Source organism: Carlito syrichta, unplaced genomic scaffold (genome assembly GCF_000164805.1).
Source record: "Carlito syrichta isolate Samal-C Ts95f unplaced genomic scaffold, Tarsius_syrichta-2.0.1 Scaffold315646, whole genome shotgun sequence".
NCBI lineage: Eukaryota > Metazoa > Chordata > Mammalia > Primates > Tarsiidae > Carlito > Carlito syrichta.
Window position 1 is genome coordinate 1,151,505 of NW_007259742.1, and position 15,663 is coordinate 1,167,167.

Here is a 15,663-nt window from a genome sequence, read left to right on the forward strand (position 1 = left end):
ACAAGTCTGTACTAATCTGATAAATGTGAGCATAAGTGTTAATATTTGGGCATTTTCCCCATGTACATTTTTAAATTTCAAGTCCTGCAAGAATAAACTAAGATTGGCAACCTACAGGCGACCTTGCTGTAGACTTTCAGTTTGTTCTTCTGGTGAAGAGTCCTTTGTTTTCATTTTTTTTGAATGCCATTTCACTGACTTCTTCATGCTTTTGCTTATTTATTCATTTATTTTTAGAAATTGGCACTCGTTGAAGTTTTCTATCCCTTAACCCTTGGGCCCATCATGTGTTTTCTAGTGGAAAATATTTGACTTCCGTATTTGATCCTATTATTTTGCTTCTAAATCTAAATAGCAACTCTGCCTTCATCTAATGGCAGTTCTTCTCATTTTTTCTTTTTCCAGTGTCTGTAAGAAGCCGAGACCTTTTCCTTGGTAGTTACCATATTTCTGAATTCACTTGTAGAATAAAATATTAACAGCTAAGATGTTTTCTAATTCATATAAGCAGATGTGCCACATGTAGTAGCAACCCTCCTTCAGGGATTCTTTATTCAAGAATGTTGATATTTTAAATTAAACATGTTAAATTTAGTGAGCATTTCAATCTGAAATATAGTGGCTGATTGTTATGGGAGAAAAATAGTAAATATTTATAATTAGTTTTCTAAGACTTTAATAATTAACCACTTTGGGGCCATATCTTTTTAAAGATGCAGTTCTCTCTAAAAACAAATTGAACTCAGCTTCAGATCTTGGTAAACATATGTGATTCCCCCCCCCACTTCATTATGCAAAGTTTAAATCCCATAAATAGATAATCCTTAGACGATGTAAGTGGTGGATAATGGTCTGATGAAAATAATTATAGTTTATCCTGTTCAAGGAAGATGTGCCAGGAATGAAAAAGGAAAATGATGGCTTAATGATTGTATGGAGATCTGTACTGCTTTGGTCTTGCTCTCCCATACCCTTAGAGAGTAGTTTTGAGATGGATTTCCTTTTTAATTATTGGAGTTCCCTATATTAGAATAATTCATTTTATACTGATAGTAAATTTAACCACTGATATAAGAACTTTTGTCACCTGTTTATACTATTGCAAATGGCAGCTTGAAGGAAACTAAGAGAATGGAGTGAGAGTGAGAATTTGCCTTTCATTCTACACTACTCTGTTCATACCACTCCATCCTCATTCTCAGCTTCATCTTCTTCCTTGAGTTTACTGACACTTCAAAGTGATGAAGGTGCCCTGAGCCTTTAAGACTTTTTTCAACAAAGCTGCCAAATGAATGATTTCTAAAATCTAGTTCCACATAGCCTAGAAGACAGTGATCAAAAGGTTCAAAGTAGAAATAAAGTCAGTCCACTGAAGTGGAACTATTTTTTCCCAACCACTCTCTCTCATGTTTATTTTACATAACTACAGAATCAGACAAATAGGGTTCATTAAATGCATACATGTACTACAAATACATGTATTTTCTTCAAATACCCATTATGTTTTTTGCCAGTAAACACTAAAATTTTTATGGAAAAAGGAAATTTGGAAAGACGGGGTTAAAGTGTATCAGATGAAGTATTCATAGAAAGAGATCAATTAAAGAAATGTTATCACACCACTGAGACCAGTGGAGACTAACGTAGCTTTATAGATACTTTCCCCTTGTTATTCACCATGATTACACCTCATGCCATTTGCATATGTGCTACAAATACATGAATAATTTATGGTACAAATCCTCTTTTGCTTAAGTGAATCTCTGTGTTCATAACATCTCCATTCATGTATATCTCCTCAAGCTTGAAAACTTGTAATCCCCATTAAAATCTTAAAGTACTTATACCACCTGTCTTACATTATCTGTCAATAAAACTTACTGTAACATTTTTTTCAGTGTTGTAATATTGACATGGTATGGGTGTTAATTAATGACCAATTATTGATAACTCTTAATTCTCTTTTCTCTCTACAGGTCATGGGTTATAGGTGCAATAGCTCTTCTCTGCTTATTAGGATTGACCTGGGCCTTTGGACTCATGTATATTAATGAAAGCACAGTCATCATGGCGTATCTCTTCACCATTTTCAATTCTCTACAGGGAATGTTTATATTCATTTTCCATTGTGTCCTACAGAAGAAGGTAAGCTAGAATTCTCTCTTTAAAGTTAAAAGCCATATATCTTATGATAGCAAAGCAACTATAACATAGTCTAATATATCATTCTTGATATGTTTGTCTATAAAAAAAGATTCATTTTTTATAACAGCAAAGACAAAACTTATACAAGAAATATGCATAATATTTGGTGACAATGTTCAATAATAAAAAACAATAAAAAATTTTCTCGTTCAGACAATGAACAAAATTATATTCTTGACCTTATAGCTTTTAATTCCATATATTCTTTAATATCTATCTCTATTGACAGACAAATAACTTTGTTTATAAGGAAGTAATGCTTTTCTAAAACGTCATGGAGTCATGATATAGGCAGAGGGTGCCAAAAATATGTATACACATTGCAAGAAAGGAAAAAACTATTTCCTTTCCGTTTCATTCCTCCTGTGTGGCCTGGTTCCTAGTGGGCCACAGACCAGTAATGGCCCCTGACCTGGGGGTTGAGGACTCTTACTTGAAGGAAAACGTTTTGCTAACATGAAAGAGGTGAACAAAAAACAGCAGAAGCACGAAAAGTCATCAAATTGATGAGTTGAAAAACTGTTTAGAACAGTGAAAATTATAGATGAATACAAATTAAGTTTGACTTCTGCAGTTACAGAAGTTGCAGTTTCAGGAGTTGCTCAAAGTGGTTACCATTAGCATCCAGATACTTCTAATTATGGTCAGCTAAAAGTGTACATAGATAACATCTCTTAAATTTTGTATACATTTTTCTGGTACCCCCGGTATAGCTTGACATGATATATATTAAGGGGGGAACTCAAAAATCCCAGAACTTATTTACAAAAAAATGTGTATTTATTCTTACAAATTTAAACTTCAGTCACCTTCAAATTACTATCCTTATGATACATTACACCTATCAAGATACTTTTTCACTGTTCAAAACAGCTTTGGAACTATCAATTTTGATGCCTGTTAGTACTTCTGCTATTTTTTGTTCACCTCTTTCATATTAGCAAAATGTTTCCCTTTGAACCGGGATCCCCAACTCCCAGGCCTGGTACCAGTACTGGTGTATGACCTGTTAGAAACCAAACAACACAGGAGGAAGGGGGTGGCTGGCCAGTGGAACTCTGTCTTCTACCAGATCAGAGAGGCATTAGATTCTTGTAGGAGCAGAAACCCTACTGTGAACTGAGAATGTGAGGGATTTAGGTTGTGTGCTCCTTATAAGAATCTAATGCCTGATGATCCCCATCCCACACTGACCGTAGAAAAATTGTTTTCCACAAAAACAATTCTTAATGTCAGAAAGGTTGGGGACACTGCCTTTGAGGAATTTTTTTTCTTTAATCTGGGGAAACCAAAGCATGCTACTAGGGGTGAGATCAGGTGAATAGGGAGGGTGGGGAACAAGGGTCAAGCTGTTTTTGGTCAAAAACTGCTGAACACTCAGCATGGTATGGGCATGTGCATTGTCACGGTGGAAGAACCACTTACCTATTTGCCACAACTTAGGACATCTCTTCCGTAAATTTTTCATGAAAGTGCTAACTGATATACACTCAATCCGATGTGTTCCTAGAACATTTACTTAGCAGTTGAGACTGTACTACAAAGGGCTCACTCCTCCAAAATATTTTTTTTTCCTTTGGGTCTCATATATATATATATTTAAAACTAGTTTATGTTTATGCTACAAAAATATAAATGTCTAGACATCTTATGATAAAATAATATACACTTATTTTTTAAATGAAAGATGGAATAATTGGTAATGGTCTCTATATGTCTTTCCTTTAAAAACCTTTTTTATAAAATCTATTACTTGAATGCTATATTCAATTTTTGGTATTTATCTGTTTTTGCAAGCTTTTACAGGTATATAAAATATACTTTTTAAAGTTAATTTTAGGAACTAAATATTTTTACTGCATTTTAAAAAAAATTCCAAGATTGATATTTCAATCTTATATTTTTCTCTTTTTTCTTTTCTTTTTGTCTGGGGTCTCACACTTCGCCCAGAATGGAGTGTACTGGATCACTGCAGCCTCAATCTTCTGGGTTAAAGTGATCCTTCTGCCTCAGTATTCCAGGTAGCTAGGGCTATAGGCATGGGCCACCATGCTCTCCTTTCTTTCTTTCTTTCTTTCTTTCTTTCTTTCTTTCTTTCTTTCTTTCTTTCTTTCTTTCTTTCTTTCTTTTTCTTTCTTTCTTTCTCTCTCTCTCTCTCTCTCTCTCTCTCTCTCTCTTTCTTTCTTTCTTTCTTTCTTTCCTTTCTCTTTATTTCTTTTTTCTCTCTTTTTTTTTATAGAGACAAGGTCTCACTTGTTGCTCAGGCTGTACTTTTCAACTTTGTTAGAAACATGGTCTCTATAACTCCAATCACAGAGACCCCTGAGTCAGATTGCCTGAGCTTGAATCTCAGTTCCTCCAATTAAACACTTAAGCAACTTTTGGCAAATTAATTCATCTTCCCATGTCTCAGTTTGCTCATGTGTGGCATGAAGGTGATGAAAATAATTATAAAATATTGAAAGAGGTAGTTCTGAAAATGAAGTGGAAAATGTTTTAAAATTTATAAGAAAGAAAAAATAAGATCTTTAATTTTTCTTTGAAAAACAAAGAAAACAAAAAGTAAAAATATCTGTCTCTAAGTTTTTTGGTTTTAGAGACTGGTCAGACCAAAACCAGAAGTTGAGAGAAGGATGTCCACTTGTCAAGATGAACAGGAATAAAACAAAACTATTCTGTGTCAATTTTAGAAGGTATAGGGATCTAAAATGTGTCAATGTGATCATAAATACAGACTAGAGGTGACTCACTCTGTTAGTGAGTCAGACTTCTAATGTAGATTACAGAAAAGAAAGGGGTTTATATTAGAATGAGTGAATTCTAATCTAATAGTAGACAGCTTATTATAGAATGAATGAACCCTCTCAAATAATGAATGAATATATACCCAAGATTATAGTGGCCTAACTCACTGCTCAATTGATGGGGATGCTTCATGGAGGGACATACACTGATTAAGGCTCAACCAACTTCAGTATATAATTTCACAGCTATCTTTGGTGTTGACTTTCAGCAGGCAGTCTGGGAAGAATGGATCTTGTGTAAAAGACCTGAAAGTGGCTCACATTGTTTTTACTCATTTTTCATTAGCTATGACTGTATCAACATTACCATGTAAATAAACTGCAAAAAAAAAAAGTCTAGTTCTTTTACCCAGAAAAAGGAGGTGTGATGAACAGCTAGCTAGGTCTACCACACCTAATTAGTTTAATGAGGAAGAGAAATGTAATTGCAGAATGAGAATAAAGATGGAAGGAAGGAGGAAGGATGAGAAGAATGAGAATCAAGATGTTACACTGAATTAAAGATAGGAGAAAATGTCAAGAAGACCCTGGTTAGTATTGTCAAAGAGAAGTCAGAGACTAAATACTTGGGAAAGACATCCAGATTTGGATAGAAGAAAGCCATAACTGATTCTCAAGAGAAATATACACAAAAAGATGTGAGCAAAATGAGGAGATTAATGGAAAGGATAGCATTTGTCCACGAAATAAGGGAATATTAAGCCATTATAATCAGTCACAACATATTGAAGTAAAGTAGATAAGATTTACCTGTCATCTTTATTTTATACATTAGCTGGAAATTTGGACTATCATAACTTTAACATTGTATTTATCTTTTAATTTCTAACAACTTCTGAAGAAGTAGTTTTTAGTTTAATATTGAAATTTTCTGTGGAGCAAAAATAATTATTTGCACTTTACATATAAATTACTTTGGTTTTGAGTATTTTTTAGGGGCCAATACTTAATACAGCTTTTCCAATTATTTTTTATTTTTCTTTTCTTAACATAAACACATCACTGGAATAACTAGGAATTGCATTTGATATCCCAGTAGAGACTCTACACCTCAAGTCTTAAAAACAACTCTAGAGATATTAGTGTATTTAGCATATTTAATGTAAGTTAAATTTTAAAATATATATGTCATCAAGTTCAATTTTGTGATTCATTAAAACAGAGTTCCGGAAACTATGACTCGTGAGCCAAATTCATCCAGCTGTCTTTTATTTCTACAGCCAGGAAGCCTAGAATGGTTATTACATTTTCAAAGGCTTACATTTAAGTTTTGAAATAGGTATAAACACAATATACTTTGTTTTTCTTTTTGACTTACAAAACCTAAAATAATGACGATCTGGTCCTTATTAGAGTACTTGCCAGACCCTGGTTTAGAAACTTACTTTTATGATTTACAATAACAAGGAATATACATATTGTTTTTTCATTCATTCTGTGTTTTGAATTTTAAAATTTTGGTGGGATTTTTATTTGGTGTATTGAACATGACTCAACATCAGAAAATATCAAAAGCCTATTTTCTTTTTTCATACAGAAAAAAATTAGGTACTTATCTTTGAAATTACAAAAATAGTCTTGGGTGGTCTCTGAAAAGTCATCTTAGCCGGGCTCGGTGGCTCAGCCTGTAATCCTGCGCCTTGGGAGGCTGAGGTGAGTGAATTGCCTGAGCCCGAGGGTTCGAGACCCGCCGGGTCAACTTGGTGAGACCTCATCTCTACAATAAATCAAAAAATTAGCCGGGTGTGGTAGCGCGTGCTTGTAGTTCCAGCTACTTGGAAGGTTGAGGTGGAAGGATCGCCGGAACCCAGCAGGTCGAGGCTGCGGTGGCCGGGAGCGGCCACTGCATTCCAGTCTGGGCGACAGAGTGAGACTCCAACTCAAAAAAGAAAAAGAAAAGCCATCTTATTGGATTTCACTAATATGCCATTGCTAATATATTGCTTATATGTTTTGATTAGAGAAATAAGAAATATTTCTATTTTTTTTTTTTTTTTGAGTTGAAGTCTCACTCTGTTACCCAGGCTGGAGTGCAATGGCATGCTCATAGTCATCACAGCCTTGACCTGCTGGGCTCAGGCGATCCTTCCACCTCAGCTTTCCAAGTAGCTGGAATCACAGGCATGCGCCACTACACCTGGCTAATTTTTTGATTTATTGTAGAGGCAAGGCCTCATCAAGTTGCCCAAGCGAGTCTCAAGCCCATGGGCTCAGGCAATCCTCTCGCTTCGGCAATCCAAAGTGTTGGGATTACAGGCTTGAGCCACTGCGTCCAGCGTTTTTTATCTTTATCGGGCTACTTGTTTGATTGAAATTAAACATTTTGAGTTGTTAGTCATTTTCTGGGTATGGATTACATGATTGTGTCACCAGTATTTCCACCGGTGACATTAAAGTGGTCACTTTTGTTTTTTGTTCTACACTCATATGGTTGACACACTCCCGGAGCTTTCATTATAATTTTTTTTCTGATCTGAGAGTGTAGAAGAAATATTCCGTTAGTAAGGTGTATTCTTTCCTGTCTTCAATATTCTGGAACATCAAAATTAGATACTGTCTGGCTGGGGTAGTTAAGATAGATTATCATGTTATATACTATATTAAATTGCAAATAATTAGATAACTGCTTTATTGTAATCTAAAGAAAAATATTTTGTGGACATAGCCCATGTTGTTTTACTTTCTTCTTTTTTAAGACACATGCTCACAATTTCAAATTAAATCACAGCAAAGTAAAGTCAATATAATGATTCCGAAAGTAATGTAGCTAATGTGGAACTTGGCATCATCAAATATTTTGATTTGCTGGTTGTTTATATAATCAGTTCAGCACATTTAATCTTTGTTGGAAAACGCAAATATTACATGATAAATTCCTGTGGCTTATACAATATTGCTGTATTTGTAACAAGAGGAGCAGTGAGTGGTTCACTTTCTCTCTTCCTTCCCTCTCTCTTTGTACTAAAATATTTGTCTAGGTCTAAATCACTTCATTAAAAACACTTTCTCAACTAGAAAGAAAAATGTCACTTGTTGAGTATTTGAGGAAAAGCAAGGTGGGATCTGGCAGGAGAAGGTTATGGTCAAAATTTAATTTCTTGGAGATGCTTCATAAATTCAAAACAAATTACTCAACTGTAATCGACAGTGCATACCTTTGGTTAGAGATTATTTTAAGCTTCTCAATTTTTAATTAAAATATTTTCTCATTTTTTTTCAAACATAAGGAAAAGAATAATCTAATAGATTTTTAAAAATAATAATACTAAGAATATACAATGCCTGTGTTGGACATATATCAATGTTAGGAACGTGGTATCTTTGAGCTTCCTGCTAAATAGAGCACCCATGAGATTTGGATTTTTTCACATAAGGTACATAGTTTAACCTTCTTAGCCTTTTGGTTTCCTCTCATTTCTTAATCATTTCAGCATCCCCATCTATAAAATGAAGGTAAATATTTTTCCGAGTCATTTTGAGGTCTTTACCTAGTATAGTTCCTGGCAAATAGTGATTAAAAATAAGAGGTTTTTCATTCCACCCAACACACACCCATCTTAAAAACACACACAAATGAGTACACATATTTCTTTTTTTTATTAATTAAAATATGGATTGGTTTGTAAACACTGAACAAAAATAATTATCTCTATTTCTCATTATTGATAAATGTAGCATAGAAGAGACTGGTTGCAAAACACATCAATAGAATTTTAAATACATGAAAAATATGCAATGTTGGCATTCCAAAGCAGAGATAGACTTTAAAGGCTAGCATGTCATAACCCTGTTTTGCTTATCCTGGTCTCTACAGCTTAGAATGTCTTTTCCTCCTTTTGTTCCCTATCCTTGATTTTCACACTGTATGCTGACTAATTCCTACCTCTCTTTGAAAGATTCTCTCAGAAGCCGTCTTCCCTAAGAAGTCTTCCCAATCCCCTTACCTACCTTCAGCCTGCACCCCTCCTCCGTACTTGAGTACCTGTCCATATCTCTATCACTGTTCTTATCAAATTCAATAAGTGTGAGTTCTTTGAGAAAATCTGAATATGTTTTACATTTGATTCTGCTATATCTTTGGCAGAATGAACTTTACAGTAATATGATATAAAGCTTACATGTTTACTACTAATTTTAATGTATTATTTAACTCCTTTTTTTGCTTTTGATTATAAATAACATTCCTTTATAAAGCATACATTTATAGCTTTGAGTTAAATAAAATCACATTGGAATGTTCCATTGTCGTAAATTGTGAAAATTATGAACTCATATGAAGCCAAATATGTAAAGAGCTAACAATAATATCTATAGTGTTACTTCATCATGTAACTTTGTGAATGTGTAACCAATATAAGATGGTGCCCCATATTGTTATAATTGAAAGTAAAAGTAGGATTTTAGGCAGTTACTATTTATTTTTATATGACTTATTCAATTAAATAGACAGTAATAAAAATTTTAAACACTATAAAAGTTTCCCCCAAGATTGATATATTTGTCTGCTTAGAAATATCTACTAACAGATGTTTGCCTCTTTTTCCCCTGTAGATTTATATTACAACCAGGATTAAGAATTTAATCAACAATGCTACAAAGCAAAGTGATTATATTTCTCATGTTTATTGGGTAGAACTATTTTGAGGGAATAAATTTAAAATATTTTGAATTTTTATTCTATGGTTGAAAATTTGACCTTTTTCAAGAGAAATAAACTTCAAATAGATTTAAAATAAATGCCTAGTCAAGCACATTTCTTTTTTCTGCCTTTAAATATCCTTTCTCTGCTCTCTTTCCCTCCTCCCCTCTCTTTCTTCTCCACCCTACTCTCTTTCTCATTAAACTTCTGCCTAAATAACAATAGCTACAATACCTTTCCACCAATAGGCTACTTTATATCAAAGTTATGAAGCTAAAAATAGCGTCTTGAAGGGGCTTAAATATATGTTCTCTGAACTTAGATCTTTAATGGCTAACACATAATTATTCTGTTTTGCTCATTCTGTTCTCACTATGATGTGATTGGAGATGTGTGTGTCTGTGTATTTGTTTTGAAACATTCCAGTTATGCAAAATTCCAAGCATGACAGTATGAATATAATCATTTTATACTGTAAAATATGTGCTGAACAGACATTTTTAGATCTGTAGGGCAAGGAAATAACTATATTTTCTAAAAGTAAAACTCACATGTTATATACCTTAGTTCGTAGCTGAAATGAGCATTTGTTAACAGATGTTAATATTTAATTGACTAGGTACGAAAAGAGTATGGAAAATGCCTCCGAACGCATTGCTGTAGCGGCAAAAGTACAGAGAGTTCCATTGGTTCAGGGAAAACATCTGGTTCTCGAACTCCTGGACGCTACTCTACAGGCTCACAGGTAAACAATATTTGTTCATTGAAATAACATATCTCTTGCCTATATTCTGTTACTAGTCAGTGCTACTTTGTATTTCAAGTGTTCAACACATCAAGTTTGCTGTTATTTCACTAGGTCTCTCATGGGAGTGATTCTGCCAGAAAGTGAAAAAACCAGAATTGTTATAAGTGACGAAATTTAGGGTCTAAGTTGGCACAATAATTAATGACTTCAGATTGTTTTAGTTGAATATGGCAGATGAAGAATGGACTTTGCTATTTCACCCAAAATTCAAAGAAAGGGGTGTGTGTGTGTGTGTGTGTGTGTGTAATTCTTGGGGGTAATTCTTTTAACCAGTGTAATAGTCCTCTATTATAAACTGAGATAATTTACATATAATATGGTATGTTTAGTAAAAACAATTATAACTCAAACCATATTATGTGTTGAGAATTTGAAGAACAAGTCAAGGCAGCAAAGAATACCACAACAGCATCATTGAGTCAGCAGGTCTGAGCTCTACGCTCATGCTTCCAGGGCTAGTTGTAGCTGCATAGGCCCTCACTGGAGAAATTTTAAACTTTTAGATAAATTGTGTGCCATATTTCCTGTGTCGCAGTGTTAGCCCAAAGATGATTGCATATAAATTTAAGCAGAAAACAAACATGAGCCAATCAAACACAAAACATGGGATTATGTAGGTCATGATGAGTTTGGGTTCAAATTAGCAAACTAATAGTTTTAAGATTGCATGATTCAGTAGGAAAAGCAGTCATGTTTTCAGTGTTTTCAATTAAATTTTTCTGAGAAAGGCTTGAATTTAAAGTGGCAAATGAAGTTATAATCAAGAATTAATTTTTCTGAACTCTTTTAGCTCAACTTATAAATCTAATTATTGTTTCATAAATTTGATAATTTTATGTAAAATAAGAGTGATTGCTTTATTTGTTCTTTGATGACTGTTCGATTGGTTTGTAAGCTTTATAGTTTAAATTTCTCTAAACAATTCTATTTAAATGCTTAAAAAAAATTCCTTATACTCTTTAAGTATAATTTGTAAATTAAATACATCTGATTCTCTCAAACACATCAACTGTCCAGTCATATACATCTAAATAGCACTCAAACAACTCTTTAAAATCAAAGAGTAAACAGTGTTTTTATAAATACTTAAACTTAATTGAGTTTTATCTTGCAAATAAAACTATATATTTAACATCAATCTAGTGTTTTCAGCAAAATTTTTAAAAACTAACTTACAACTGTCAAACATATCAGATTATCTTAAATAATTTACCAATTACAAATCATGAAACTTGTTTTTAAATATAATGCACAATTATTAATAATCTGAATTTGATATATCATCTCTATACCTTACTGACATTGTAAAGTTGCAAATTAGGGTAACAGATGTATGAAGTCAGATGGGCAGAGATTTCTGAGTTTAGGACAACTAAATTTGCCAATCAGAGATCTGAATTCTTGCATAAAAGTGGTGCAAACCAGGGTGATGTTTCCAGCATGAGCTCCTTCTTATAATCAATGTCTTTATTTTCAAACTAGTGAAACTGGCGTCCTTGCCCCGCTTTTTTGTAATTAACTTTTCCACAGCTTTTCAATTGAAATTGTTGAGATTCTCTCCATCATCCAGCCTGATTAGATCCTACATACTTTTCACATTACTGAACTCTTGAGGCATCATCCTATTTGTATTTCATCCTATTTTTATAATAGGCATCATCCTATTTCAATGAATGTCATTAATGAAATAATAGCAATATTTGGAAGTTTCATCTATTTAGTTACAACAGGAGCTGTGCAATGTTTAGCAATACTTCTAAATGAGATAAGGGAGTGCAGCTTAATAACATAATGATAAACTTGGTGCAGGGGTATACCTTGGTTTGAATTCTAGCCAGCTATGACATAGAACAAGTTATTAATCTCATTGACCTTCATGTTTTTCATCTGTAAAATGGTGGTAATAAATACTGACGTCTTAGGTTGTTAGGAAGATTGACCTCTAATGTATACAAAACATTTAGAATAAATTGTGGATGCTCAATAAATGATACCTGCTACCATTTATTAGTGTCATTATTATAGAATATAATTATATGTATATATTTGAAAGCTGTAATATATTTTTCCTCACTTTTATAGTTAGTAACATAACAATTCTACTATTGAAAAAAAATACATTGTTTTCTTATATTTAATATAATACTAATTCTGATTAACTGTGACAAACCAACCCTACATGAAGTTATAGTTACTAAATTCATTCTATTTACTTAGGTAAAACTAATAAATAAATTGCTTGTTAATTATGACCTTCCAAAAGCAAATGCTAAAACATTCACTGATGTTATACAAAGTTTGGAGAGTATTGATGCCTTTTTTTTTTACATCAGAGAATGTTGATAATAACAATCTCTATATATTTTACATTTTTATTTCTATTTGGAAATGTCAGGTGCCTTCTATGTAATGTCAACAATCTTCTAAGCTCTGAGGATAAAATGGTTAAAAAACAGATAATGTCCCCTTGGATTGGAACTTTTATTCTAGCATTGGGAGACAGAAAATGTGTTAATAAATAAACAAACCAACAGAAAATATTAGTTTGTGAAGGCTGTCAGAGAACCAAAATATGGTGATGCAAAGAAGCCAGGTGGCTACTTGGATTACTTGGATTAAGAGCTAGAGGAAGACTATCTTTTGAGTTGATATTTATCCCAAGGTCTGAGTGATGAGATTTTGAATGACAGGAGGAAAAGAAGTTCAGGGAAAGAGAATTCCAGTGAGAGAACAACTGATGCCTTTAAGATGAGGAGAACTTGCAAAAAATGTTGCTGACCAAAGTAGGTGAGAGAGCGAAATAAAATAAATGGAAAAGGCAAGCTAGATTCCTCGGTATTTCTAACATTATATAAATTTAGATTTCATTTTGATTACTTTGAGATGCCAATGGAATGATTTAGAGAAGGAAGTGACAGAATATCATCCACTTGTAACTGTGATCATGTGTTGTCTCCCGCCATATCACCTGGAATGCTCCTGATCTTGTCTTAGCTCAGAAGATCATGTGGCTACCAGGTGGATGATAGAGAGGTATGATTGCCAAGACTAAAAAACAAAAGTCCTCTCCACCTGTTTCTCCCTCATTATACTTCCTGGTGCTAGTCACTTATAAGTTTTATAATAGGCACAGTTACAAAACATATATTCACAGACATGGTTGTAAGTTTTTTTTTTAACTATTAACCGAAAGAGGGTCCTTCCCGCTTTGACCTTTAAGATTTCTAACATTTATCATTCATGTATTTTTACTGACTTTTTAGGTATATTTACTTTGTATTATATATAAAAAATACTGCAACTAAACTATGAGTATGAAATTATAAAACATATTAATAAAATGACAACTGTGAACTCAGCATCCAACTTAGAAAATAGAACATTTTCAATATGTTTCCTCTTAATTCAACCTCTCCCTAAGCAATCTATTTTGTTCTATCATTTCCTTGACTTACTCTAATAGTTTCTCTCCCACCAAAAAAAATATGCTATTTAGTATTCTATTAAATCTTTCTTTAGATGGTATCTTATTGTGTGTAGTCTTCTGTGATTTTTCTTCACCTTCATAATCTAAGACCCCTCCCTCCTGGTTAATTCCATAAACATTTAAGTAAATGTTTGTTCTGTGCCATATACTATATACTTTTTCCTCTGCTCATGAGATTTTTCATTTGTCTCCTTTTTCTATTCAACTATTATATTAAGTAGTGCAGTGAGTTGTTAACCTCCTAGACTCGGGAACCAGATGACTGCATTTCAGTCCTGGTTATACCAGTTATTAGATCTGTAACACTGGACATATTAATTAACCTCTGTGTTTTTGTTTTCTAATGCATAAAAGAGTACCTACCTCATGGGTGAGGTTTCAGCAAGTGACTACATGAAAGGTACATAGTATAGAACCCAGAACACAGAAAGAATTAATTAACATATACATATATATGGAGTGCCAAAAAATGTATACACAGTTTAAGAGATGTTATTTATGTATTGCTTTTTGAAGTTGAATTAAATTATGGTATCAATGTGTAGTATGATATTTGCTCAACTATGCTTCTACCATTTTCTTTGACTGTCCTGCCTGTCTTGTGGTGACACTAACATTCATTTGATTATTGTTATCTTTTGAGCACACGTCATACTTAAAATGTGTACATTTTTTGGCATCCCCTGTATATAATATACATACTCTATTTACTATGTGCCAAAGCATGTGACACATCAGTGAACAAAAAAGACAAAAGTCCTCTTCTCCTAGATACTCAAGTCTAATTCAGACATTAAATATCAGACATTAAATGGATAGTCATTAAATATAAATATAAGAAATAATTATAGAAGGCATGGTGTTGTAGAAGATGTTAATGACTATTGTGGGGGAAGAGATGGGTAAAAAGAAATGATATTATGATTGGATTGGGTATGTAAACAGTAATTCTGAATAGGGTGGACAAGTTACTCCTCTTTAAGAAGAAAATATTTGAGCAAAAAGTCAAAGAGATGAAAGAATTATGCATACCTGTATCTGGCGGAAGCACTCCAGAAAGAGAAAACAACCAATGTGCCAGGCCCTAAGGCAGAATCATGTCTGGCTTGTTAAGGAACAGCAAGGGGACAGGTGTGGCTAGAGCAGGTAGGGGAGACTAATAGGAGATGAGCTAATAGGGACAGCTCAGCTCATCTTGTCACCTAAGAATAATAACTCCATCATTTTTCAGTTAATGTTACCTCTTCGGTGCAGTGTTCTCAGACTCCTTAGACAAGGCATATCTCCTAATATGTACAATTTTTCAAATATTTTAAAGTTGCGTAGAATAATAAGTATTCACAAAAGTGTACCAAGCCATAAGTATATGGCATTAGTACCACTCCCCAGGTCAAATATTAGAATACTGGGTGTCGGCCGGACTCAGTGGCTCTGCCTGTAACTCCAAGTACTTTGGCAGGCCGAGGCAAGTGGATTGTCTGAGCCTGCGGGTTCCGACACCAGATCAGGCAACTTGGCGAGACCTTGTTTCTACAATAAATACAAAATTAGTCAGCCTGGTAGTGTGCGCCTGTAGTTCCGGCTACTTGGAAGACTGAGGCAGAAGGATCGCCAGAGCCCAGCAGGTCGACACTGGGATGGCCGTGAGTGTGCCACTGCACTCCAGCATGGGCGATGGAGTGAGACTCCAACTCAAAAAAAAAAAAAAAAAAAAAAAAGA

At 33.7% G+C, this 15,663-nt stretch overlaps 1 protein-coding gene across 4 annotated transcripts in view; it reads left to right on the forward strand.

Moving 5' to 3' along the window:
- Window positions 1-15,663, forward strand: part of LOC103275701 (adhesion G protein-coupled receptor L3) — a 104,764-nt gene that overhangs the window by 55,617 nt on the left and 33,484 nt on the right. For all 4 annotated transcript variants that reach the window (XM_021706497.1, XM_021706498.1, XM_008073102.1 and 1 more), the window contains 2 exons: window positions 1,977-2,145; window positions 10,268-10,393. In XM_021706497.1, coding sequence (XP_021562172.1) covers window positions 1,977-2,145; window positions 10,268-10,393 — 295 coding nt within the window. The remainder of the gene's footprint in view (window positions 1-1,976; window positions 2,146-10,267; window positions 10,394-15,663) is intronic.